The following is a 25,563-nucleotide window of genomic DNA, read 5'->3' on the forward strand; positions in this document are numbered from 1 at the left end:
CGAAAAGTAATGTAGGTTAGAAAGCGACAATCATCGTCACTTTTCCTGCAGACACAAAACTTTGTCTGCAGTTTTGTATCGGCAGGAAAGGCGACAACTATTGGAATCGTAAAAGACTGCGCCCCGTTATTGGGATTGCGTATAAATTATGCAGACAAACTTCATTGCGAGGTATGAATGAGCTATCATGCTGGCAAAGCTGAATTAGAATAAGCTTGGTCAAAGGCCGCAGTCCACAATCATGCTTTTGCGACTTCTTATTGAAAGCTGGTAGGGCGGGCACGAAACGGAATATAAAGGGCTGCTCCATCAAACTATCCAATGAGTGCAAGTACAGTTAGTGGCAGACTACTTGTTCCTTGAAAAATAAAGTCATGACTAAAATTTTCAATAACAAAAACAAAGATCATTACCCCAACAAAACACAGAACCAATATAAATTATGCACTCTCACAAAAGAATAAGAGAAGGACCTTTCTAGTCAGCATATTTTTTTTTTCACAAGCTCTCTCACTCATTTGTCGATTTTTTTTTCCTCTCCTTTAGGCGACAACCAGTTGATGGAAAAGGCATTAAAAGTTGACACAAAAAAAAGGCGGGCTACTTGAAGCCAACTTTAAGAATTGTTTGATTGATTGTAGGGTTTAACGCGCCGACGCAACGCAGGCGATGAGGCGCGCCGTAGTGGAGGGCTCCGGATTAATTTTGACCACCTGGGGATCTTTAACGTGCGCCGAAATCTCGTACACACGGGCGTTTTTGCTTTTCGCCTCCATCAGAAAAGCGGCCGCCGCGGCCGGGAATCGAACCCGCGACCTCGTGCTCAGCAGCGCAACGCCTTAGCCACTGAGCCACCGCGGCGGGTAACTTTAAGAATTGTGCAGAACAAGTTGCACAAACACATGTCGCATAACAGTACGCAATACAGCCGTACAAAAATAAGTGACCTTTCTGCACGATTTGAAAGTGCTCTAAATGAAATTATGTCACTACAACAGTGCTACAACCCAGCATCTAAAACAAGTGTTTCAAAGAAGTGGCAACCCTTTTTGCCGAGATTTCTTAGCATGGAATCCTCTGCTGTTTCGCCCCTTTCACTCCTGCCGCTTCTGTCACTGCACAGGACTTTCATTTCGTCACGAACAAACCCAGTTCCTCACCTGCCCACTGATCGCCTAAGGATGCCTGATACAGTGGAACCCCAATAATACGACTTTAAAGGGACCACGCGAAAGTGTCGTATGATCGGCGTATGGGTAAATGCCGGCCTAGTAGGTGGTGTCACGTGACAGTTGGGCAAAGAGCTTATTTAAACTGCTATACTTAGCGCATTATTGCGTATTTTTGTGAACCCCTAACTGAAATCGTAAGTTTCTAAAAAAAGCACACCTATTTTATGCCTCCCCTCCCCTCCGCGCTGTCTGCGCTAGCCCGCCAGCCCTGCACCATGTGCACGAGATAAGCTGGGAACGCCAACGCAGCCAAGCAAATTGAGAGGGGAAAACGCGGGAGTCTGAAACTGCTACGGCCAACCGAGACAAACGATAGTACGAGGCGGTGATGGAAAAAAGGTCGGAGCGCAATGCGGCTTTGAAAGACACTGATAAGCAGAGAACACAGAGAGGGGGAGAGACAGTACCATGTAAGGAAGAAACTTAGACTGAGCGGGTGCGGAAAGTGGGTGGTTTGGTCATCGCCGTGGAGTTGCGTCGCAAGTGTTTTCATGTTCATTGGCTCCATAGGAGCTTCAAATTTGCGGTCCGCTAGCCGCTTCGACTTTGACTCTCACGGTTGGCATCTTGGCGGTCTGCTGCTGTGTGGGGCCATCGAAGGTTAACTCCCAACCGCCAGTACCCGCCTGCTTGCTTGCGTCTGTTCAGCAAGTGGTCTGGCCACTCTGTGGACCTTTGCACATCAAGCAGCGTCAAACGAAGGTTAAGAATAAAAAAGGCAGGGACGAAGTGGCGAAGCAGTGTAAAAGATGGGAAAAACACAGGTTTATGCTGGCCAGGGTCTGTAGTATAAAGCGAACCGCGTGCGCCTGAGTGTTGTACAGTGAAACCCCGCTGTTACGTCCCATGGAATTACGACGGCCGCTTCTTGCGACGGATCACCGCGGTCCCGGCACACTCCCCATAGAAACAACGCATTAAAAAGCCCCATGACATGAGGCTCGGGTGCACGTGGTCCGCTTCATACGACGCACCCTGGCGTGGATAAACCGGCTTTTTTCCCATCTTCCACACCGCTTTGCCGCCTTGTCTCGACCTTTTTTGATTCTTAATCTTCGTTTGACGCTACATGATGTTCAAAGGTCGGCAGGTGTGCCAGACAACCTGGTGAACAGACGCAAGCAAGCAGGCGGGTACTTGTGAGCGGGAGTTAACCTGCGGTGGCCCCACGCGGCAGCAGTACGCCAACGCGCCAACCGCGAGAAGTCGAAGTTCAGGTGCCAGGTGGAGCGTGAATTCAAAGCTCCTGTTGAGCCTCCGATGAACATGGAAACACATACGACGCAGCCCCACGGCGATGACCAGACAGCCGCTTTCCCTGCCTGGTTGATCCAAGTTTCTTCTTTTCACGATGCTCTTTCTCCCTATATCTCTGCTCTCTGCTTATCAAAAGCCGCGTTGTCAGTCTGCTCTTTGCTGGAGTGCCTCAATTCACGCGCGTCCGCCGCAAAGGTGGAGCAAAATACAGGAGGCGATGGGGGGAGACACGCACCCGTTGGCGTCGCCATTTTGGGTCCCTCGCTGGCCGCTGCAGCAAGCCACTGTAGCAAGACCACACTATAATTTTCGCTGCAACACGGTTGACTCACGAAGTTTGAATTACCTTGTCCATTTTGCGTTGCTGGGTCTTGTGGGAAATGAAAACAGCTATGTGTTGAGTACTATGACCCAATAGCGATGGCACGGGACCGTTCAAAGGATGTCTCCATGTACGGTAATGCTGTTTTTTGTTCATTTCCACCTTGTACTATCATTCGTTTCGCTTGGCCTTGGCAGTTTCACACGCACCTTTTCCTCCCTCAATTTGCTCGACCACGTCGGCCTTATGTCGCGTACCGTGTGGCCCTTGGCTGGCGGGCTATCTGGACACCATAAAGGGGAGGGGGACACAACAAAAGCATTGCTTCTTTTTAACTTGGGATTTCAGCTAAAGGTTCGCAAATAATGCAAGAACTTGATGAATATAGTAGTTTAAGCAAGTTCTCAGCCCACCTGTCACGTGAGACCATCTACTAGGCCGGCATCTACTTGCACGCCGGTCATACGACTACCCAGTCTTACGACGCTTTCGCGCGGTCCCTTGAATGTCATCTTATTGGGGTTCCACGTACTACATTTGTTGCACGCACACACGCAGTTCACAAATGCTTGCGTCGTCCCTGGACAATGAACTGCTTTCACAAGCTACACTTATACAGGTAAAGACAAATGCCTCCGAGTGGTGTACAAACCACCCAAGACAGATCCCACTCACCCGTCTGCTGGTGTAGTGCTTGTGGTTCGCGAGCTTCTTGTCCATTGTCTCCAGCAGCATCTGTAAACAGTTGCAACGGGAGAATCACAAATGCTGAAACGGTTGATGTCGTTAAACACAGTGAAAGGTTGACCCTGCTCAACTCCTCTAGGCGAGCCCGAAACTTTAGCATGAAACCAGCATTCGAAGCCATTTCACCACCATCTTCCCTAACCTGGTCTACAATGCAGTACGATAAAAACCACTGCGCACAGTTGGGCCTGGTTATTTCGTGCTTAAATATTTCAAATTGTGTACACCAACAGTCCAAAAATCCTTTTGAAAATACTGTGTACTGGTATATGAGCATTCTTTTCTTGATTGAACTCAAGCACGAATATATAATACGAGAAAAATTTCCCTACACAAAATGGGAAAAAAAAATCTTTCAATGGGAGTGAGGAAGACTTGGTAAAAGCATTTGTTTGGCCTTGGTTTTGTTTCTCAAATGATGAGTGCATTTCTCTTTTTTTAAGTTTTAGAGAGCTTCTGTGAAATTGATATGTACGGTGATAAAGCAAAAATTAAAGTGTTTCCACACAATGTGAAAGCTGTCGGAAATGCAGAGCAGTGATTTGCCATAATGGGCTTTAGCGCTGTTATCCGCTCACTGCTTCCACCCAATGCAAGTCAAATTTCCCGCCTTCGCAGTGCTCGCGCGCCCCCTGCAGGAAACTGCATCAGCGGGAGTTCTGTTTATTTTGTCCTTGCTTTTCCTCCCGCACGTGCCGGCGCTGCACTGCCATTTTTTTTTTTGCTTACTATCGTAAAAACCAACCCAACGAGCGTTCATAACTACGTGAACGCGGGCACTGCCGGTTAATTACGTACTATATTTTGCCTCAAATGTACCTGCAGTATTCTTTGCGCTAAACAATGGGGAGATGTATGACAAGTGCCAGCGGTTCACGAGTTTCGAACGCTTACGACTATATAAACCGCTTGGCTTTCGAAGCCTCTGGGTTACGCCGACGACAGCCACTATGACGGAACGCCACGTGGCTCTACTTGGGTCCAGCGAGCGAGCTACGACGACAAGATGAGCCCCTAAGGTGCTCTGCACTTAAAACCTGACATAGCAGATACCGTAAAGTGCAATAGATGATTGCTTGCTCAATTCAATGTTAGCACTTGAGGTCACTCTTGGTTTCAGATCTCGCTTGCCTTCGATTGTAGTAGCCCACTATTCACATATGACCTTATTCGTGTTCCATTGCCCACAAAAAAGCCCCCCCCCCCCCCCCTCCCTCCCTCTCTCTCTCTCTCTCTCTCTCTCTCTCTGTGTCTATCCTTGTAAACTATGCATCCTACCCTGAATTATCCTGTCCCCGGTACTATCAATGGCTAACCAAGCTTTTAAAAGTGCCGGACACTGCCTTCACTGACACTGTGTGGACAGCTTGGATGTTGCATAGCGTGCACTCATGGGACTATGGCTGCAGTGGCAAATGACCCTAACAACCTTCACGAGTCTCGCAACACAGCAAGTCTGTGCCACTGCTAGGCAATACAAGCGGCACAACCGCTGCATTGTAAAACCTCTTCATGGTTATACCGAACAAAGAAACGCCAACCCGCATTTAAAGGTGCCTTATTTCAGGGGAAACAAATGTTCAAATCCGCACATAGAATGCAGTACGAATAAAATGCCTCAGAACTTCAGGGGGAAAAAACCCATAAAAAAACATGCAGTAAAACCTTGTTACAAGAGACACTCAAGGGAGTCGATAAACATGTCTCTTGTAACCAACGTTCCTTGTATGCGATGTCACTACCATGGCGAACATAGGAAAACCAACCAAACCGTTTTCATTCAAATGTCTCTCATAACGAAGTGTCTCCTGTAACGAGGCTTTACTGTATAACCCCCATAAAAAAAAAAAACTTGTATTCTAAGGAGGTTTGTTACATTAAAGGGGCCCTGCAACACTTTTTTCAACTTTTTTTGAAATCTTAAATGCCTGCAGAACGTAGTCACCCAACACACCCAGTACTTAGATTAGGGGGTCGCAAAGAACCGCAGCCAAAAATTACTGCTCTACGCCCACCAGATAACTTGGATACTCGCTCACAAGATTTTTCCCTCTTTCCCGGTCTTGACGTTCTTCGACCGCCTGAATTACGTAACTAAGGCCACGTAGTGGCTGCTGGCTGGTTTCCCTTCAGTTTCAGCAATGAACGCTTTTCGATAGCAACTTTAAAAAAGCCACAAAAAGAAAGCAGAATGGGAAGGCGTATCTGGTGCGACGAGCAAATCCCGCAGTGTCGCTCCGTGTTGGCGATAACTGTACCTTTCGCAATGCTTCCAGATGTGAAGGAAAGAGTGAAAGCATTCATCAAAAGTGTTGCAGGGTCCCTTTAAGGGGGGACATGGCTCTTCAAACTATTTCTTTTAATTTTTAAGTAAACTCCCTGAAACTTGTCACTCTTGCTGCTTCCCCCCCCCCCTGATTTCAAGTATGGCATTATTTTTTGAGTAAGTTAATTAGTTCTTGAGATAATTATCAATAATTAGTCATTTTTGGAAGAGCAATAGACGGAAACAGTGTTGGTCACAAAACTGTAAGCTTTACATTTTCCATTACCATGAACACTGGTGAGTGCAATAAGAGAATCGGTTTTTCGCTGCACCGCTTAGAACTGACTGTACAGCTCATTAAACTTTGGTGTTTGAAATGGGCGCTCAAAATGGTTCCTTGCCACTGGTGCCACCAAAGTTTAATGAGCTGTTAATTAGTTCCAACCAGTGCATCAAAAACCGATTCTCTTATTGCACTCACCAGTGTTCATAGCGTTGGAAAATGTAAAGCTTACAGTTTTGTGACCAACACTGTTTTGTCTATTGCTCCTCCAAAAATGACTAATTATCGCTAATTATATCAAGAACTAATTGACTTACTCAAAAAATAATGCCATGTTTGAAACCAGTGGGGAAAAAGCAGCAAGACTGACAAGTTTCACAAAGTTTACTTGAAAATTAAAAGAAGTTGTTTTAAGACCAGTGTCCCCCCTTAAGTCCCCCCTCCACCATAGGGAGACAAGTGCAGTCGGCGTGCGTACCTCGTCGGTGACCTTGCCGACGTTGAGGCAGGCGTCGTCGGCCAGGGCGATGATGCCACGGTGGGGCTCCTCAACGAGGTCGCAGATGATCTTGTTGTTGAAGTAGGGCACGTCCTGCCACTGGATGCCCTCGCGCAGGTACTCCTCCTGCTCCTGCTTCAGCACCAGCTCGATGAACAGCTGCTGCAGCTTCTCGTTGCAGTAGTTGATGCAGAACTGCTCAAAGCTGCATTTCCAGGGAGGGAAAGGGAACTTGTAGCATCTCTCTCATTAAAAGGGGTCACATGAAGACAAAACACAAGTTTGGTTCGTTGAAAACACTCCTTTGTCGCGGTATTAACTATACCAGTTTTAGCACAAACTTCACACAAATACCGTATTTTTGCGCGTATCACCCGCCCTTGCATAAAATCCGCACTTTCACTTTCAGCAGCCGGAAGAAAAAAAATCCTCACGTATTACCCGCACATTTGATACAGGAAAGGCTGCACCAAAGCCACTGCTCGAGCAACACATCACCTACTATGTAGACAGAAAAAGCGTATATTTAGTAAGTAGAATACACTGACTGCAAGGTGAAAGACTACAATTCGCTAATAAAATCCAGTTAGAGTACGCTCGTCGTTGTTTTTCATCCCTTGTCCTTGTATGTTTTGTGCAATTGCTGCCACGGAAGGCTTAGTCAGTGTTACTGAGTAGGAGCTTCACGGCACAACGCGCATTGCCGTGAAGCTGCACTAAAGGAAGAACCCCACGTATTATCCGCACCCTACTTTGCCACTAAAATTCTCACATTTTTGGTGCGGGTTATACACGCGATAATACGGTAATCAAGATGTTAAACAAAACATTTAAGCAAGTGGTGACTGTCCAACCACTTTCCAGTGTTTCTATACGATGTCATGGAATCCTGTTTGTGCGATTGGGGGCCGTCGACCCAAGCCGCCACCAGGAAACGTGACTGTGTGACTACAGTCGAACACGGATATATCGAACACGGGTATATCGAATTATTGTCTATATCGAACTCATAAATTATCCCCTTGAAAATTCTGTGTAAAAGTATAGGAATTCGTACGTTTATATCGAACCGTATTTTTCCCGACATCGGGTATATCGAACGCCGCGGGAGCTGGTAGGTGCTCTTCCGCGGTCGCTGCACCCCCGATTGAGGTTGAGGAGGATGTGGAGGAATGCGCGGGCATGGCGAAGGTCGGGTACAGGAGGCGACTCCTCGATAGGCTTTTGATGAACCTCCGCGTGGGCACCGAGCTTAAGGTTGACCTGCTGGGAGCCATACATATGATGACAAGCGCTTGGAACGGTGTGAAGAAGGAGACCGTGGCCAACTGCTTCCGGAAGGCAGGCTTTGTGACGGCCGAACTTTCCGAAGCTTGCGAAGACGGCGACGACGACGACGAGTGCATGGGCGACACGTTTCGTGAGTTGTCGTCCCTTTTCCCGGCTGCTGTTCCAGCCGGAGTGTCTGCCGACGACTTCGTGAACGCTGACACCAATGTTCAGGCTGTTTCGAGCCTCGGTGACGACGATATTGTAGCTGCGGTCGCGGGAACCCAGGCCGATAGCTCGAGTGGTGAAGATCGTCCGGACGAGGAGGCGGCTACACGATCGTACTCCGCGGGTGAAGTGGCCGCTGCGTTCAGCTTGATTCGCCATTGTTGCGGCGACATGGAAGGAACTGGGCTGTCGCACCTGGACGGCCTCGAGAAGATTGAGACCAGCGTCTTTAATTTCATTTCCAGGACGAAGAAGCAGGCCAAGATCAGCGATTTTTTTTTCACGGAAATAAAGCGTCCTGTTGCGTCGTGAGTGCGGAATTAGTTGTCATTCTTGAATGCACCCATCGGTAAGTGATCGTTCGCCATAGGTGAGGTCTCAGAGCCCATATTTTTTATATCGAATTTTTCATATATCGAACTATTTCGCGATCCCCTTGGAGTTCGATATATCCGTGTTCGACTGTATAGGGGGGCCTGTAGGCCCATTTGATCGCATCATTCGAATGAGAACATGCAGTTTACACACTGATGACTATGTTATTAGTGCAGGCATCACTCCCACCCATACTACATCATTGTGCCACAAAATGTAAATTTTTTACCAGTTCTGGCATTTTTTAATGCAAAGCATTCTTTGCCGAGTACCCCCCTAGCCAGGACCGTGTACCGCCCTGCATTTCCACAAAACTGCTGATATCGCGGAAGTTCCACTTGTGATCGTTATAGTAGCGTAAATGGAGATAATTGGTTGCACGAAATTTTGAAAAAATAAAAAAAAAAAAATTTAAAATCATGAAAAATGGCAAACCCTATAATGAATGGCATTTCTACAATGATGTAGATTTTGTGAAAGTTTCACCTGTAATCATTATAATAGCGTAAATGGATATAATTGGTCGAACGAAATTTTGAAAAACTAAAAAATAAGAAAAATATGTAGTAAAAATTACGGGAGAAGGAGAACCGTGTATGCATTTCCACAATAATGCATATTTCACATGCATACATTGCTTGGAAATAATTTTGCAGCTCATTAAACTTTGGTGGCACCAGTGGCAAGGAACCATTTTTAGTGCCGATTTCAAACACCAAAGTTTAATGAGCTGTAAAATTATAAAGTTCCAAGCAATGCATCAAGAAACTGCTTCAATTATTGCATTCACGAGGGTTCATAGTATTGGAAAATAATGGCATATTTGAAATCAGTGGGAAAAAAAACAGCAAGACTGACAAGTTTCACAGAGATCACTTGAAAATTAATACTCGTTTTAAGACCAGTGTCCCTCCTTAAGCCCTGCTTTAGGTTCTTATTTTGATTTACCAAACCTTCCCCTTCTAATTTGTGAACACGTCATAATTTATCACGGTCATGTTTGTTCACTACAAGAACTTTTTGTGCCTCTTCTTCTTGGTCTTTTCAAGGCCGCAGTGTGTTGTAAATAAAATAAAACAAAATAAACAACACTGCAACGTCTCCACATATGTATTCAACAATGGCCCGACAGCCAGCGTCGCACCTGTTGTTGTCGAAGATCTCGAAGCCGTAGATGTCGAGCACGCCGATGACGGTGTTCTTGCGGCCGTACGTGCCATTGGTGCGCACCTCAATGGCCTCGTTCACCCGGCCCACGATCCAGCAGAACATGCGCTCGTACACCGCCTGCAGTGGCAGCGAGAGGGGGAGGGGGGAAGCAGCTTTAGGGGTCTCTTCTTTTATGCAACCAGCACACTTGAGCTACTTCATCCAGCCTGCTGCCATCTAACCATTTTCCTATGGTAAGCGTTTTCCTGTGACGAGGCGGAGTGGTAACTCTCGTTGTCATTCGTATATTGTACCCGAGTACATATAACAGGTCCTGACTAAGTGGGGGCTTAGTAGCACACTGAAACTATACCTGGTCTACACCTGCCAACTGTCGATGCAAGCCTATTCACTTGGTTCCGAGTGTTATCAACAGCTAACGCAGCTTTTCTTTTAAAAATATTGGGCATTGCCTTCATAGCCCTGGCACTGTCTAGTTATGGTATTTTAAGGACTCACCTGATCACAGTCCTATGGGATAATAATAATTTATGACCCATGGTCTTAAAAAGCATCGTGTACAGATACAGAATTTTTTTACAGATTCACGAAAATGTTTCCAACGGCGTAGTTTGCTTCTTGTAGAAATACATCATTTCTTTACTGAAATAAAAATTAAACAAGAAACACATTTTGGTTTATCCAGCTTTCACTAGATGGCACTAACTGTCAAGCACGTCAGAGTTTTGTTTATTTAAGTGAAGAGGTAACATACTTCCGAAATAAAAAGCTAGGTTGTTTGGAGCATCTTCAATGATTTTCAAAAACTTTTCGTATGGGTGCACGATGGTCTTTAACCTCATGGGTCATGAAGCAGTTAAGTCCAATAGGAATGTTAACAGGTGGGTTCCCCTTAAAGGGACACTGAAGTGATTTGTAAACAATGCGGGATTACGAGTGCAAACTGTAGTCCGGAGTCCCTGGGCCCTGTTTCGACCACTCTGTGCGCATTTACGCGAATTTATTTAGTAGAAAAATCAATTCGAAAATGCTGTCCTCTCTTTACGCTCGCCCATTTTCTGTGGCGTTTTCATGTGACGTCAGCAGGAGAGGAGCTGACAATTGGCTGCGCTACTGCACGGCTCGCCGACCTTCCGCAACCGAGTCAGTCGGCCCACCGTTTAGTCCGCCGGCCGCCAACGGGTCGTCGTAATTCGCTCGATCAGTTGAAACTAAGCCACAACACGTTTGGGAATGGAAGAATGCGCCTTTATTTACTTCGTTAGTTTGTACACTGTATCTAGCTCCAAGTCAAGGTCGCTTCACACAAGCGCTGCACAAGCGCACATGCGATGCTTCGCTGACTGGTACGCCAGTAGGAAAATATAAGGCATCTTGAAGGGGGAGAAGAGTGAGCGAAGTCAATATAGGTACTAAGGAAATAAAATCAACTGATATTTTTACCGTGCAGCATAAAACTAGGGTGCGGGAAGCACTTTTTTGCGCTGGGCGAACAAGCAGAGCGGTCAGCAGCACGACTACGCATCTGCGAACGCTTTCCCGTCTACGAAATGCAATTGCTAGATGTGAGCTATTGTGGAAACTCGGGGGATGCTTACTGCATGAGCGCAATACAACAAATAGTCACCTAAGCTGCTTAAAATACTAAAACTAAATAAAAGTGTAAACTGGTTATACATTATATACCTTATCTTTTCCATCGCCGCCAGCGGCGCCCTATGGCCTAGTCGTCTGGGGTGCTAGGTATGTCATCGCAAGTGTTTTGCCAGTCACAAGTTCGAGTCGCCGCGGGTACATGCTTTTTTTTTTTTTTATGAGTTCACTTTTTTGTTTTTCGCCGATGTTTTCTATACTGAGTTCACCTTTTTTTGGGCCGCAACGTTCATTGCTCCACGAACTAGTCCACAGAACTCGCGCAGGCTGGCACTGCCGCGCTAGCGAGTTCTCGTTGGCGTGCTGTTGCCATAAGCACCGACTGCTTGCGGGCAGTGGGCACAGGCCATAATAAACAGACCCTTGGCCTGGTGCGAACATGCTTTTTACGATACAGGCATGAGCGAGGCAAGCTCCAAATATGGGGGAAAAGCGCATGCATTTGAGCGTCTGCGGGGACGCGGAGGGCGTTCATACACTGTGTAGGCCTCAGATAGTGAATGCTACGATTCCAAGCCGTCCTGGGAGGCTTATCTTATGCATTTTACAGCCGACAACATGGCAGAAGCGCGGTACTACGATAACTGGGATATTGAGAATGCCCATCCAACGACGCCATCGAATGTCAAACATGTTGTTTTACAGACCGAAACCGAAACTTGTTTGATTGCTAACCTTGGGCATCGTCCAATCACGGCGCCCCCTCCTCCCAACGTCACAGCTTAGTTTGTGCGGCCGCCGCAAACCGCGCATGGTGGTTTTTCTTCTTTCGCGCTTTGTAAAATAATTACCGATTTGTCAACCGGAAAAACGATGAAAAGTGTGGTAATTTGAGCCAGTCTACACAGTGCAAGCAAAAACAGGAGCTTGACAAATTCACTTCAGTGTCCCTTTAAAGTGGCTAAGCTACACCTGAGCCATGAGATGCACTGCAGTTGAGGGCTCTGAATTAATTTACACCATCTGGGCATCTTTAATGTGCACCGACAATTCGACACAATGGCATTTTCATTCTTCCACCTCTATTTGAAAGGCAGCCACTGCGGCTGGGACATATAAAAGACCCTACACACCACTGTCGCAATTCCCAGCATCCTTCCTTAAACTGCAGCAGCCTCCGAATACAAGTGAGGGAGCAAAGAAGGTTTAAAGCAATAACACCGAAACACGAGCGAGTTGGTGACAATTCATGACTGTAACTCGAGTGCACAAAAAATGACTCAACGAAAAAGGCACGAAGACCAGCGCAGACTAACAAGTGGATTTTTATTCATCCTTCACCACACATACTGTATTTGTACGATTCTAGGGCGCACCTTCTTTTGCTAAAAAGTAGCCTTAAAATTTGTGTGCGCATTACTATCGGGCTCAAAACCGAAACAGGCTTAAAATCAGCCAGCAGCATTGCCTTAGACACAAGGAGCGCACTAATTCCTGAATGACACCCCTTGCTCAGCTGTTAAACATTTTTCTACTATACTGCAATTAGCCCGTCTCACGTAGAACTATGTAGTTCAAGGCACTTGAAATCGCAAACAGCTTCGATGTTCCCCGCTATAGTTTTATTTGCTGCAGGAGCTGGATAAGCAAGTTTACGAAGCACAATTTACTTTTGGCTGCCACAGTTGCATGCGTAAAATAAAATCTCCTTCTTCCAGATACGTGGTGTCAAGACATTTACATATACGCGGTAGAGCCGGCGTCAAATTATTATTTTTTTTTTTCGAATTTTACTGCGCAAACCTACCCGCGCGTTAAAATCGGTGGCACGTTATAATCGTGCAAATACGGTATGCCCTCTGACAACACCCATGCATGATCAAATGTGTACCTATCATGTCATACACACAAACACAAGATAAAGACACCTTAAACTTTACATTACCTCGTGTCGTCTAACAACTTAATTTCCTTATCGGACAGGGCTACTGACGGTTGACTTATGCATGTTCCCTTTATTTCTGACATTTGCCAGGCTTCCACAATCTTTCTTGTAGTCCTATCTTAGTGGTGGAACTCCATCGTCGTTTCGTCAAGCAATGCCTCACACTTTTTTGTTGTGCACTACGCACTATGCGCAGCCAAATGCACGTATGGCCGACCTTTAAAGCTGGACATATGTTCTCGGAGCCTTATATTTACGCATCTACTCGACGACAAGAGAGATAGTGGAAGCCTGGCAAATGTCAGAAATAAAGGGAACATGCATAAGTCAACCGTCAGTAGCCCAGTCCGATAAGGAAATTAAGTTGTTAGACGACATGAGGTAATGTAAAGTGTAAGGTGTCCTTATCTTGTGTTTGTGTGTGTGACGTGATAGGTACACATTTGATCATGTGCGGGTGTTGTCAAAGAGGGTAATATGTGGTGAGTGACGAATAAAAATCCAGTTGTTAGTCTGCGCTGGTCGTTGCGTCTTTTTCGTTCAGTCCTCATTTTTTTTGTGCGCTCAAGTTACAGTCATGAAAGGTTGAAAGGGCCGTGGATTGCTTGCCTTGGCGAAGGCGTCCCGTCCGTAGACAGCTTCGGTGAGGGTGTGTCCCTTCTGCATGACCTCACCTCCGGCCGCGATGACCCGGTGGCAGAGCGCCTCGCTCAGCTGCTGCTCGGACACGCCCAGCAGCTGGCTCAGCTGCCGGAGGCTCCCCTTGGTCTTCACCTGGTCCTCGGCCACCACAAAGCTCACCTCTCCCTGGCCGGAAAAAAGGCAGCCAAAGAAAAAAAGAACATTGCATGGGGAAGGAGCACTCAACAGAACACTTTGCAAAAGATCTGAACTCTTCAACAACTTGCAATGTACTTTCGTGAACACTCAGTTATACCCGTGCCACATGTACACGAAAAATGACATTGGGTGCTTTATGCCTGAAGTTTTAATGCCATTAATTCACTGGGACACGCAAGAATCTAATGCCATCCCCTCTAATGTCGTTTTTGGTTTAAGGAGTTCCACACAACTCATTCACCTTCAAAAACGCCTTACATCTGCCTACTCTCGAATGCGATGAGCACCAAATGAAACCAACAAAACTCTCAGCACCGGAGTGTTGACGCGGAAACGTAGGTGAATTTCGAAATAAGACAATCTTTTGTGCAGTCTGGGTGGCGAAGTTCTGAAGAAGACAAAGTTCACTAAAACAGCGGCAAAAGGCAAAACATCATGTTACTCTTGTCGTTTTGAATTTTTCGGATTTGGCTGCCGCTGGCAGGCGATGGCAGCTGCTGAAGCCACTTTTAGAAACGGCTCACACCGTTTTTTAGAAAACACTTTCCTATAACGTTTTCTTTCACAAAAAAACACTAAGCCTTGAAAGACATCAAAAACTCTGCATTAAAAACTTCTAAAATATGAGTGCATTTCTCATTTTGGTCCTTATCACCATCATGCCTAACACATTTAATGACTTTGCGTCTTCGCATGTAGCACTGTCTGCCCAAATAATGTAATTCACTATATCTTAAGGGCCTGAACACTTAATGTCATTTTTCGTGTACGTGTGGCACTGGTGTTACTCTTCCATAAGTGTATTTTGCAAGTACAATCAAACCTGAATATATTGAACTCCAAGGGGATCGCGAAATATTTCAATAGATCTACAATTCATTTGAAATATACGATACCCCCATCTGAAGCTTATCTGAGAAGCCCAACTCTGCAGATCACTGAGAGCTTTCCAAGATTTTATTTTAAATGGGATATCAAAAGGGATGCTCGGACAGTCTGATATAAGCAATACCTCAAAATATCCGAGTTCAATATATCTGGGATCCACTGCAATAACTAATTGCTCCATCTCCTCGGCTCAGGACTTCTACTTCGTTTAACGTAGTGTGCGTGCGCATGATTAAATGGTCACACCCATGGCATGTAGGTTTCGTTAAGCCGCCCTTTCAGAAACGTTGAACCCTAAAAGGCTTGAACACAACTTGTGACGTGTACCTTTGTTTACAGTAGAGACTTCATTTGTTTGTTTCATTCAATTCTTTGTCTTTTGTTTCTATGGTTCAGTGGGCCCAGGCTTGTTCTGCTCTACATAGTGCCCATAAAATATTCCCAAACGTCCTGCCCGGTAGAATTAAGTAATCCCATATCAAATTTTTTGCTCACCGTGTTTTGATCATCAGAACACTTAAAAATGCAGACTACATTTTTTTTTTTCAGGAGGAGGTTGAAACTTCTTTATCACAGATACACAAGCTGGCATTACGTACACATGCCTAGCCAAATAATCTTAAATATTGTTGCCTGTTTTACGGCTCTACCATTTTGTGAAGTTGCTCTTTGGCAGTGTTTTCACGCTACAGCAGTTTGCTCCTCCAACGCCCCCTACATCCTGCAGCACAGTTTCCCCATGGAGTGATGGTCGAGCTACACAACTGCGCCTTTCAGCAGAAAGCTGTTAGTTTGCTTCAGTGTGGCAACTGTGGCATGGTAGATATTCCAGCACGAATAAAGTTTGCGTCTGCTCCTTGGAGAGAGCAGCATGATAAGCTGAAGACAATACATAACAAGCACTAAAACTTCTATCCTCTGAATAACAACTTCCTGCACATTTAAGCAGCACTTCGAGTAGTATCTCTGCACAGACACATATGCTAAGTTGATCAAACTGGTGGGGAACAAGGCTCACATGGTCGCAAAATTTTTGGGCCAGTAACGAGTGGGCCGTCAACCTAAAACAGCGCACTGCATACGGCTGTTCAGCACAAAAAGACAAAGCAGAAAGCAAAAAAAGACAGTTGAACGCTGATCACACCGTGTTCAGTCTCCCAACATGTGCCTTATCTTGGGTGTACTGCACGACAATAGAAGTAAAAGCTAACCCGCCGGCTGCAATTTTACATGTTGTACACTAATTAGGTGACATAGAGACCTTCCAGCCTGGCACCGTGAAAATTGGGGAAACTGATGATGATGATGATGGTTTGTGCTTAATGGCGCAAGGCCAACAAGGGCAAAGAGTGCCAGAGAAGGAGTTATTTAATGGTTGATGAGACCGTAAACACTAAAACATGTGAGTAAAAGTAAAAGTGATGCAAAACAAAAGACAATGGAGATGGCTGGTGTATAGGGTCTGGCATGATTACACATATGACAAGAGCTGCAGAAACTTTACCTCAGCTAAAAACTTAAGAACGCGTTGACTACAAAACATTGGTCAACTGAAATTCGGGAAACTGACGGGTGTGAGGGGGGAGTTTCAAGGGTTTGTATTTTAGTTCTTGTATCATGAAAAACTCTATTCCTGGTTCTTGAAGTAGAGAGCGGCAAACTTCTTAAAGGGGCACTGACACAAAATTTTGAAGGCGAGATAACTTCGGAGATAGATTGGTGGGAACACATATACATCATCTGCAAAATATCAGCGGCGAATACAGCCTAGAACATATTTAAAATCAATTTTGAAGTGTGCGAAACGCAACCGAGCAGCCGGCAGAGGACCACGCGCAATTGTAAATAAACAACATCCAAACACGTCACGAGTTTGTGTTTGCCGCTTCCGCACTACCGGCGTTTTTCGCCGGCTCGCCCGGCTCGCCGCTCCAATCGGAGGGCCGGAGGGCGGAGCTTCTGCTCTCGAGAACGAACGACCCGATCGTTGGCGGCGGAGGCGCCGTGATTTCGTCAGCTAATCGAGCAGCTGGCCGCGACCAAAGTTGTACAGCGATCTCAGGCACTCTGTTTCTATTACTGTTTATTACCATTGGATGCGAAAACGCGCCGGAGGCACGAAAAGCTCACTTAGCTAGCCGCACGGTCGCTGTGCAGGCGGCGGCCACGGCCGCGAAGTGGCCCAGGCCGGCGCAGGTAGCTCGAGTGATAGCTTGTTACCGCTGAACGAAATTGTCCCCAAGTCCCGACCATGGTGGCTTACATGAGAAAGGAGTTAATGATGCGATGGCGGATTGCATTAAAAATTGTCATCTGCACCGCTTACGAGAGCGGCACTCGAATATCTGCCACAGTGCTGAGCCGAACACATCTGTAGGCGGACCTGTAGGCAGACCGGCCGGCTGCTCCCAGCGCGCGTCTTGCCACTCACCGTCTCGAGCGTCGCACGTCGTTCTTTAGCCGCGGTAGCATTTGCACTCGCAGCGCCTGCGTCACATCCACGTTCGCTTTTTAATTAAGCGCCTTACGAGATCAGTACGTGGGGGCATTCGCAGAAACTGCCGTCGATGCGGATTCGACAGTGCTACGGCGGCTCTGCTCTGTGATATCCCTCCGACGGTCACGTGGTCAGCTTTGTTCACATAAAATCCACAAAATCCATCGTTTCGCGGCACTCGCTGAAACCGAAACTGCGACTGGCCGCATTGAAAATACCTCTAATTAAACAACCGTCGCACGCTGAAGCAAATGAGGTTTCTACAGGTTATAAGTAGGTCACTAGCTACTCATCGCAACAAAAAAAACAAGATGCAAAATTTTTGTGTCAGTGCCCCTTTAACTTGTGAGAAACCTGGCATTCGCGACATTCGCGGTTTTTGCAAGCTGCAAAAACTTGTCAGGATACATCTGGTGAAAATAATGTCCAGTTTGGAGGCACTTTACCGTAAGGAAGTCGCGGTCAGTTTTCTTGGAAAGCGACAACCGAAATTCGGTTCTTGTCTTCTTAATCGTGATAGAGTCTTCAATGATTATAAGAACTCTTGTGGTGCTAAAGACCCCTCCACATTCAGCATTGCTGCGTGGAATGGCAAGTAGCTGCCACATCACCTTTGCATTCTACCAAATTTCACTTCCCCATCAACGCTAGTTGCGTCTTGGGTTCATCCGTTTTTGGCAATATCATTGGACTTTGTCTTGCACATCTTAATATGGCACCTAAAAAAATGCTTATCGGTGCTCTACGGTACGGATACAATGAACTAGAATTACAGTGGCAAGGGCTCTTCCGCAGCTTCGCAACTGTCGCAGCAGAAAGAACTCGCATACGCCCGTGTTTAAAAAAAGCGACCTCTCTGCTGGGGCGGCCACTTTTCGGGAGACTTGAGATAGCATTCGTACAATCGGGAGATGTGGTCAAAATTTGGGAGTTTTCCGGACAATTCCGGAGAGTTGGCAGGTATGAACATATTCCTTTCACAGTTCCCAATGTCCCAAGAACTCCAGTCCCGAGCAAATCCTCAGCCAGTCACTTTAAGCACCAATCCTTGTGCTGCCATAACAGCGTCGTCTTACCAGGTGAATGATGGCAGCCACGATTTTCCAGAGGCAGTCACACTGTGCCTGTGTGAACCCGAGCAGCTTGAGTGCCGAGCAGACCTGCTTGAAGTCAGCCCGGTCGTTGATAGTCTCCACCTGCCAGAAAGACAAGCATGGTCACTCCATGTTGCTACCTTTAATGCAAAAAAGGGAATGCCAACAATCATACTCCCAGGCATAGTTTCTGCAAGCCACAATTAGAAAAATATTTAAAGGGACAGACAACCGATTTTTGTCAAGTATATATTCTCTATCCCAAATGAAAGGGCATCACTTAAAGCACCCTGACGAGAAACGGTTTTGCTGATAACACTCTAGAACTTTTTAAATAGAATTTTTTGATCTACGAGCCGTATGTGTCCCTCCCAAAACTAATGCTGGCAACCATGACATAGAGTAGCTCGGCAACATACGTTTGTATGCGAAATAAAAAACGATATTTAAAAACTTGTTCCCAGCTAAAAAAGTTTGAATCGCAGGCTTTCCTGTTCCTTTATGTGTTTTTTTAAATGCAAGGGTCTATTTTGCACGAATGCGCCATCTGTTGGGATAGACGATAGGTAGAATCTGGCTTCACGTTGTGGAGGCGGGAAGTTCGATTCTCCCCGGGCGCGACGTTTTTTTTTTTTTTTTTATGTTTAAGCTGCCGTTGGCGTATTTGGCGTCTTTAGAATTTTCAAAGTAATGTTTAGAAATACATATGCTATTTAAGCTTGTACAAATACTTGTGTTAAAAGGTTTTCAATACGTAAATCAACGTTTCAGCAGTTATAGTAGCTAGTAGGTTTGCAGGTCACGTGACAGGGACACATATTGTAGTGTCAAGTTTCGACACTACGAACCGCCACCCTTTCGATTTCAGGAAGTTTGCTGCCAAATTAAAATTATTTCCGCCAGTTTGTTTAAAAATTGCTTGTAGTTACCGGGCTATATAAAACGCTGGCTTTCATATGAGCTAGAGAACATATATGCGAAAAAAATCGGTTGTCTGTCCCTTTAATGCTAAACACAGACTTGCAAAAGCAATTTAAAACTTTTTTCCTTGTTTTAATTTTCTTCACTCAGGCTATGATTGCAAGTTAAGTCTGTACTCTCGACACCAACAGCACCAAAAAGAAAAAAATAACTGGCTTATGGAGGACATAATTGACCTTTATTTAGTAATTATGATTTGGTAAAATTCACTCGTATTTGCGATTACTATAATCATCAAAGCATTCTGACGGGCTAGTTGGTCTGACATGATGGAAATAAAGAGTGATTTTATTTCCATCATACTATAGTCAGTAAATACGATTACTATAATCATCAAAGCATTCTGACGGGCTAGTTGGTCTGACATGATGGAAATAAAGAGCGATTTTATTTCCACCATACTATAATCAATTTCGCAATGGTATTTTTACAATAGTGTTTTTATGGCCCAATTTGACTTTGAAAGAAATTTTTTTTTTTCGTCAGACGAAAGTGGGCAGCATTCGGGACAGCAAAACATGGCTGGTGAACGTGGAAGCTTCCAACCACGTTTGGGAATCGTCGTGTCTATCACTGCAACTTCTTTCAGTTAGAATGACATGAAATTTCGAAGGCCGATTGTCTCGAGTGTCGTTTCAAATGCCTGTGTAGCAGGGGTATTAGGAACAAGGCGATGCGTCACGCTCGGAGTCATGATTCCATATTCCTATAATCCCGTACATACGCGACACTTTTACTGCACGTGATTAGAAAGAAAAAAAAAGGGTCCTCACCTTGGGTGCTCCCCCTTGCTTGGTGTAGAAGTACATCTGTGGATCGTGCTTGAGCCCGTACGAGGAGAGCTGCGAGTCTGGCGCCCCGTACAGCAGCTCGTAGAAGGCGTGGAAGTTGCGCTCACCATCCTGCTGGTAGATCACCCGCGACTGCACCAGGAATCATAGGCACAACAGACACACTCACTCGTTGCACTTTCACCAGAGCGCACTTGAAGCAAACATGGGCTGAAGCTCCTCCTGGCCAGAGGTTTAATTCCCAACTTCCAAGCTGCACTTTCCAACACGTTACATGGAGACTGCCCCCAACAGACAGCATTTCTCACTGGTGGACATCGACAAGGTTTCAGACAATGCCAAAAACAAGTCACAGTTGAACCTCATTATAACGAACACTGATATAGCAAGTTGTCAGTCATAGCAAACTAAATATGAACTTTGGTTGGTCACGCTTCATGTCAATAACACTTATTCTTTTATAACGAAAGTGAAACTGTGAGAGCTGTGTGCACTATCGGATATAACGAACAAATAACGAACAGAGATCACATCTTTCATCGGAAAAATAAGAACGCAGGTCTGTTTTGTGAAATGAACATTGTTCTGTTGCAATTTCCCGTTTCATGTTCCGGTTCATTGAGCTTGAAATGCCACAAGGATAAAGATGAGGGTTACGTAGTTTATAGTAGGTTCACCGAAGATTAAAATAAAGTTTTTGTATCAAGGATTTTTGCGGGAACCAGATTACCGATTGGTTTTGAACTGATTTTGAGCGCTACTGTTACAACATATCAAATATAACGAACTAAATTACTGTCCAAATACAACTTAGTTATGACAAGGTTTGACTGGACATCATTTTGTCATTAGGATGTCGCCAGTAATTTGCTGCATACAAGCGCCCCAATCTACAAAGAGCATGTCTGGTGTACTTGACGCCTTATTAACTGGGAATAGACAGATCTCAGGCATTTTAGTACTGACAAGGGATGGCAAAACTTTCGGACGGCTGACACTCATATCGCAGCGACCAGCCATAGTAACCAAACGCATTCTCCACATTACGAGGCTTTCAGATATCTCATAGTGCGCAGCCTATGCCTGCAACCTAGGAGCGTCCGAGACGCATGCGGTCATGAAGCATCACCTTCTCGAGAAGGTAGTTGTTGATGTGGCCTCCCAGCGGCTCTCCCTTGAAGTCGAAGTTGATGTCCATGTACTTGCCAAACCGGCTGGAGTTGTCGTTGCGGTTCGTCTTGGCGTTGCCGAATGCCTCGAGGATGCAGTTGGACTGCAGGAGGATGTTCTTCACCCTGCGAGGCCAGGCCAATTGGACACATGTCAGCTCGGGCTTAAAGGGACGGACAACCGATTTTTGTCGCGTGCATGTTCTCTAGCTCATATGAAAGCCAGCATTTTATATAGCCCGGTAACCACAAGCAATTTATAAACAAAGTGGCGGAAATAAGCTTGATTTGCAGCAAACTTTCTGAAATCAGAAGGGTAGCGGTTCGTACTGTCGAAAGTTGACACTACAATATGTGTCCCTGTCACGTGACCTGCAAACCTAGCAGCTACTACAGCTGCTGAAACATTTATTTAGCTATTGAAAACCTTTTAACACAACTCTTTGTATAAGTTTCAATTGTATTTTTAAGCATTATTTTGAAAATTTTCAAGACACGTCGCCTGCCACCGCTGGGTTCCTCTCAGTGTGGCTAACTGAGCCACCATGCCCGAAATCAACGGCAGCGTTCAGTAAACAGACCCAGTGAAGGAGTTTTGACGAGACTGGCTGAGTCAGGGGCATTTGTTCTGCCAAAATATTTCATTTCAGTTTCTAAATATGCCAACAACAGCTTAAAAAAAAATGTCCGGCCGGGGAGAATCGAACTTCCGACCTCCACAACATGAAGCCAGGTTCTACCTATCGTCTGTCTCAACAGATGGTGCATCCGTGCAAAATAGACTGTTCAATTAAAAAAAAACACATAAAGGAATAAGAAAGCCTGTGATTCACACTTTTTGTAGCTGGGGACAAGTTTTTAAATATCGTTTTTCATTTCGCATACAGACAAAAATATGTTGCCGCGCTACGGTATGACATGGTTGCCAGCATTATTTTTCGAGAGAACACATACGGCTCGTAGATCTAAAAATTCCGATTTAAAAAGTTGTAGGGCGCTATCAGCAGAACTGTTTCGGATTAAGGTGTTTGAAGTGATGCCCTTTCATTTGGGATAGCGAACATATACTAGACAAAAATTGGTTGTCTGTCCCTTTAAGTTGCACCAACTTGTGCAAACTAACACAGCCAATGGCTGTGCAGTGTTTTCTTACACTGAAGGTTTTGTCAAAGTATAAAATGTAGGGCAAGCCAACACTATAAACAAACTGGAACAAATTTTAGAGGGGAGGATGATCCCCCCCCCCTCCCTGCAAAAAAAAACTACAACTCACCTCATTAATCGAAATCAATGTTTTTAAACTCACTGATTGTGTGCTCCCCTTAAAGGGGCCATGCAGACAAAATACAAGTTTATTTTATTCGAAGATTCCGTGCTTTATAGTGCCCCCAGCGCTTGTCCGGCAGCAAACAATGCTTTATTCACTAAGAAATTACTCAATTTAAGTTAAAATTTTGATTTTCCCATCAAATCGTGTGTTTCCGTGACGTCTACAATGACGTTACAAGAACAGGTCTTCAAGCTTTTTCGGAGTCTTGTTTACCGTTAGTCATCTTAGGTGGCACCACCATACTGCGGCGGGCCATTTGCTGCCTTTGCTTTGTTTTTCACCCTATTTGTACCTTGTTTTTAAGGTACAAAAAAAATCGTTTTGTGAAACATGGTGTTCACTCAAAAAATATGGTCACGTAAGACACCGTCACTTACGCCAATCGGCCAGGGTCGTCTGAGACAACCCCCAAACAGCCGCAATGCTATGCACCTAAAACAGCATATTGCGCGCAGTACCAAGAGCAATGCGCATCGGTACTTCTGTGTTTTCGTGTACTTTCGTAGCTTCCTCTGTTTGTCCCGCCATTCTTATTGCTATAAAAATAATGTGCCCTAAATGTAAGCGCAAACAACTCATTCGGCAGGCTTATTTGCCTGATTTGAGTTTGCTTTTGCCGGCCTCAGCCAATGGCCCAGCTGGGCATATGACATCATAGGTTCTGCTGCGGGAAATGAGCTAGTGGGTCGCATGGCCATTCCCCTTTTCCCTAATTATATAGCTTATTAAGCCAAGTATATGTTAAAAGTGGTGTCAGTATGATTCTAACGAGGCAATCTTTCGAATGAACCTAACTTGTGCTTTGTCTGCATGGGCCATTTAAAAGAAGGTGAAGTCGTCTCGATGAGCATTTACAAAACCAAGCAGAGCTTATCGCTTAAAAGAAAACTGCCCTTCTGTTTTCAACGTGAATTACATCCCCCTACGTAAACCAACCGACAACCATTGTGGCAGCATTGGCTGCTGGTCATGTGAAAGACATGAGGGGCACACCCTCTCCTGCTCACCTCTCAATCTCCTGCTGGCCGGTGACATTTGTGATGGCCGCGATGTACCTCATGACGATCTTGGACGCCTCCGTCTTCCCCGAGCCACTCTCCCCTGCAGGCGTTCACGTTAAAGGTTTCCACTGAGCTTCACAGGAGGACCATGCAAAACTGATAGTTGATGAGGCCCCATTTGAATTTAAGGTTCGAACTTGGGCTAGTTTGTTCTGTTGCATATTTTGATGAAAGCCAGCAGAGTGACGGGGACGTAGGGAGGAATTCACAGACATGAGCGCTGACCAACAGACAAGACCTTGTTTATTGTACCAGACAATATAATGGGGAAAAAAATTAGTGGGAAAGTGATGCGATGTGAAACTGGCATCAGTCCACCTTTTCCTTTTGATTGCATAGTGCAATAAACGAGGTCTTGGCTGTTGGTCAGCGTTCGTGTTTGTGAATGCTAAATTTGCTACTACATTCGAACAAATTTGTAATGCGATATTTCTCAAAATTGCATCATTAGCCCTCCTTCAAAGCAAATTATTGTGATCCAACTGCACTCAAATTATGGAAAGACTAGGAGAGTCCAATTTAAAAGCAAAATATTTCTTTTTTAAATTTCGATTTTTTTTAGCCTATAAAGCATAGCTAGATAAACATTTATCTAGCAAAGTAGTTGAGTGCACTGGATCAATTTTGGTCTGATCTGAGGCTGTTAGAAATGAACATGATGTGTGCGATAGCATTGTTGCTTCCTTGATGGGGGCAAACAAAGAAATACATATTGAGGTTTTGCATGTTCACATAACTGATTGATAAGCCATGCCAAAATCACGGCACGCGGGTGTTTTTGTGCTTTCTTCTTTCAGAAAAGCAGTAATAACAGCCAGTAATCACAGCCACTGATCATAGCCAGTGATCACAGTCATTAATCACAGTCATTAATCACAACTCCAACCTTGTGCTTGGCACTTTCTGCAACAGGAAAAGTAGGACGCAAGGCTGCTCAAAACAAACCCTACGAGTTAACTCTGCACCTGGACCAGATGGAATCACAAATAAAATGATCCGAAATTTAGACGGCACCTCAGTGGAGGTGCTGACAAAATACTTCAACAAATGCTGGGAAAGTGGCAACATACCAAGGCAGTGGAAGGCAGCCACAATAAAACTAATCTCAAAACCAGGAAAGAAACTAAATCTGGAAAATCTTAGTCCGATATCCCTCACGTCATGCCTAGGAAAGCTTCTGGAACACGTCGTACTCAGACTCTATCGATACATGGAAGAAAAAGATCTGTACCCCTTCACCATGGTGGGTTTCAGAGAAAAGCTCTCCACTCTAGACACCATGCTTAGATTGAAGAAGCAGATTCTCGAGGGGCACGGCAGTTCCCCTCTGGACACCAGAGTTATACTTGGGTTAGATCTAGCCAAAGCATTTGGTTCCGTGAAGAACGAAGCTATTCTCCAGAGTCTCGAAAAGATAGGGGTAGGAACACGAACCTATCACCATATCAGCAACTTTCTAAGTGACAGGACAGCCACACTCAGTCTTGGTTGCATCCAAAGCGAAAATATCAACCTCGGCAGCAGAGGAACGCCACAAGGCTCAGTGTTATCTCCCTACCTATTCAACGTGGCTCTACTGGATCTACCCAAGAAACTAGAGGGGATAAATGACCTGAAATTCAGTTTTTATGCTGATGATATCCTGCTCTGGACGAATAAAGGCAGTGACGGAGAAATACAAGAACGACTACAACTCGCCGTAGATACGATAAACGCATTCATCTCT

General features: G+C 45.2%; 1 protein-coding gene across 1 annotated transcript in view; it reads right to left on the minus strand.

The window, feature by feature from the left end:
- LOC144172446 (unconventional myosin-Id-like) overlaps window positions 1–25,563 on the minus strand; it is a 109,251-nt gene that overhangs the window by 27,273 nt on the left and 56,415 nt on the right. Inside the window, exons 3-10 of the mRNA XM_077701146.1 lie at window positions 23,784–23,877; window positions 21,407–21,572; window positions 20,260–20,409; window positions 18,488–18,607; window positions 13,796–13,993; window positions 9,623–9,765; window positions 6,586–6,811; window positions 3,487–3,546 (exon numbers count right to left, since the gene is read on the minus strand). Of these exons, the coding sequence (XP_077557272.1) occupies window positions 3,487–3,546; window positions 6,586–6,811; window positions 9,623–9,765; window positions 13,796–13,993; window positions 18,488–18,607; window positions 20,260–20,409; window positions 21,407–21,572; window positions 23,784–23,877 (1,157 nt within the window). The remainder of the gene's footprint in view (window positions 1–3,486; window positions 3,547–6,585; window positions 6,812–9,622; window positions 9,766–13,795; window positions 13,994–18,487; window positions 18,608–20,259; window positions 20,410–21,406; window positions 21,573–23,783; window positions 23,878–25,563) is intronic.

The sequence above is a fragment of the Haemaphysalis longicornis genome, unplaced genomic scaffold, assembly GCF_048455015.1.
Source record: "Haemaphysalis longicornis isolate Haplotype H1 unplaced genomic scaffold, Haemaphysalis longicornis Haplotype H1 scaffold_207, whole genome shotgun sequence".
Lineage (NCBI taxonomy): Eukaryota > Metazoa > Arthropoda > Arachnida > Ixodida > Ixodidae > Haemaphysalis > Haemaphysalis longicornis.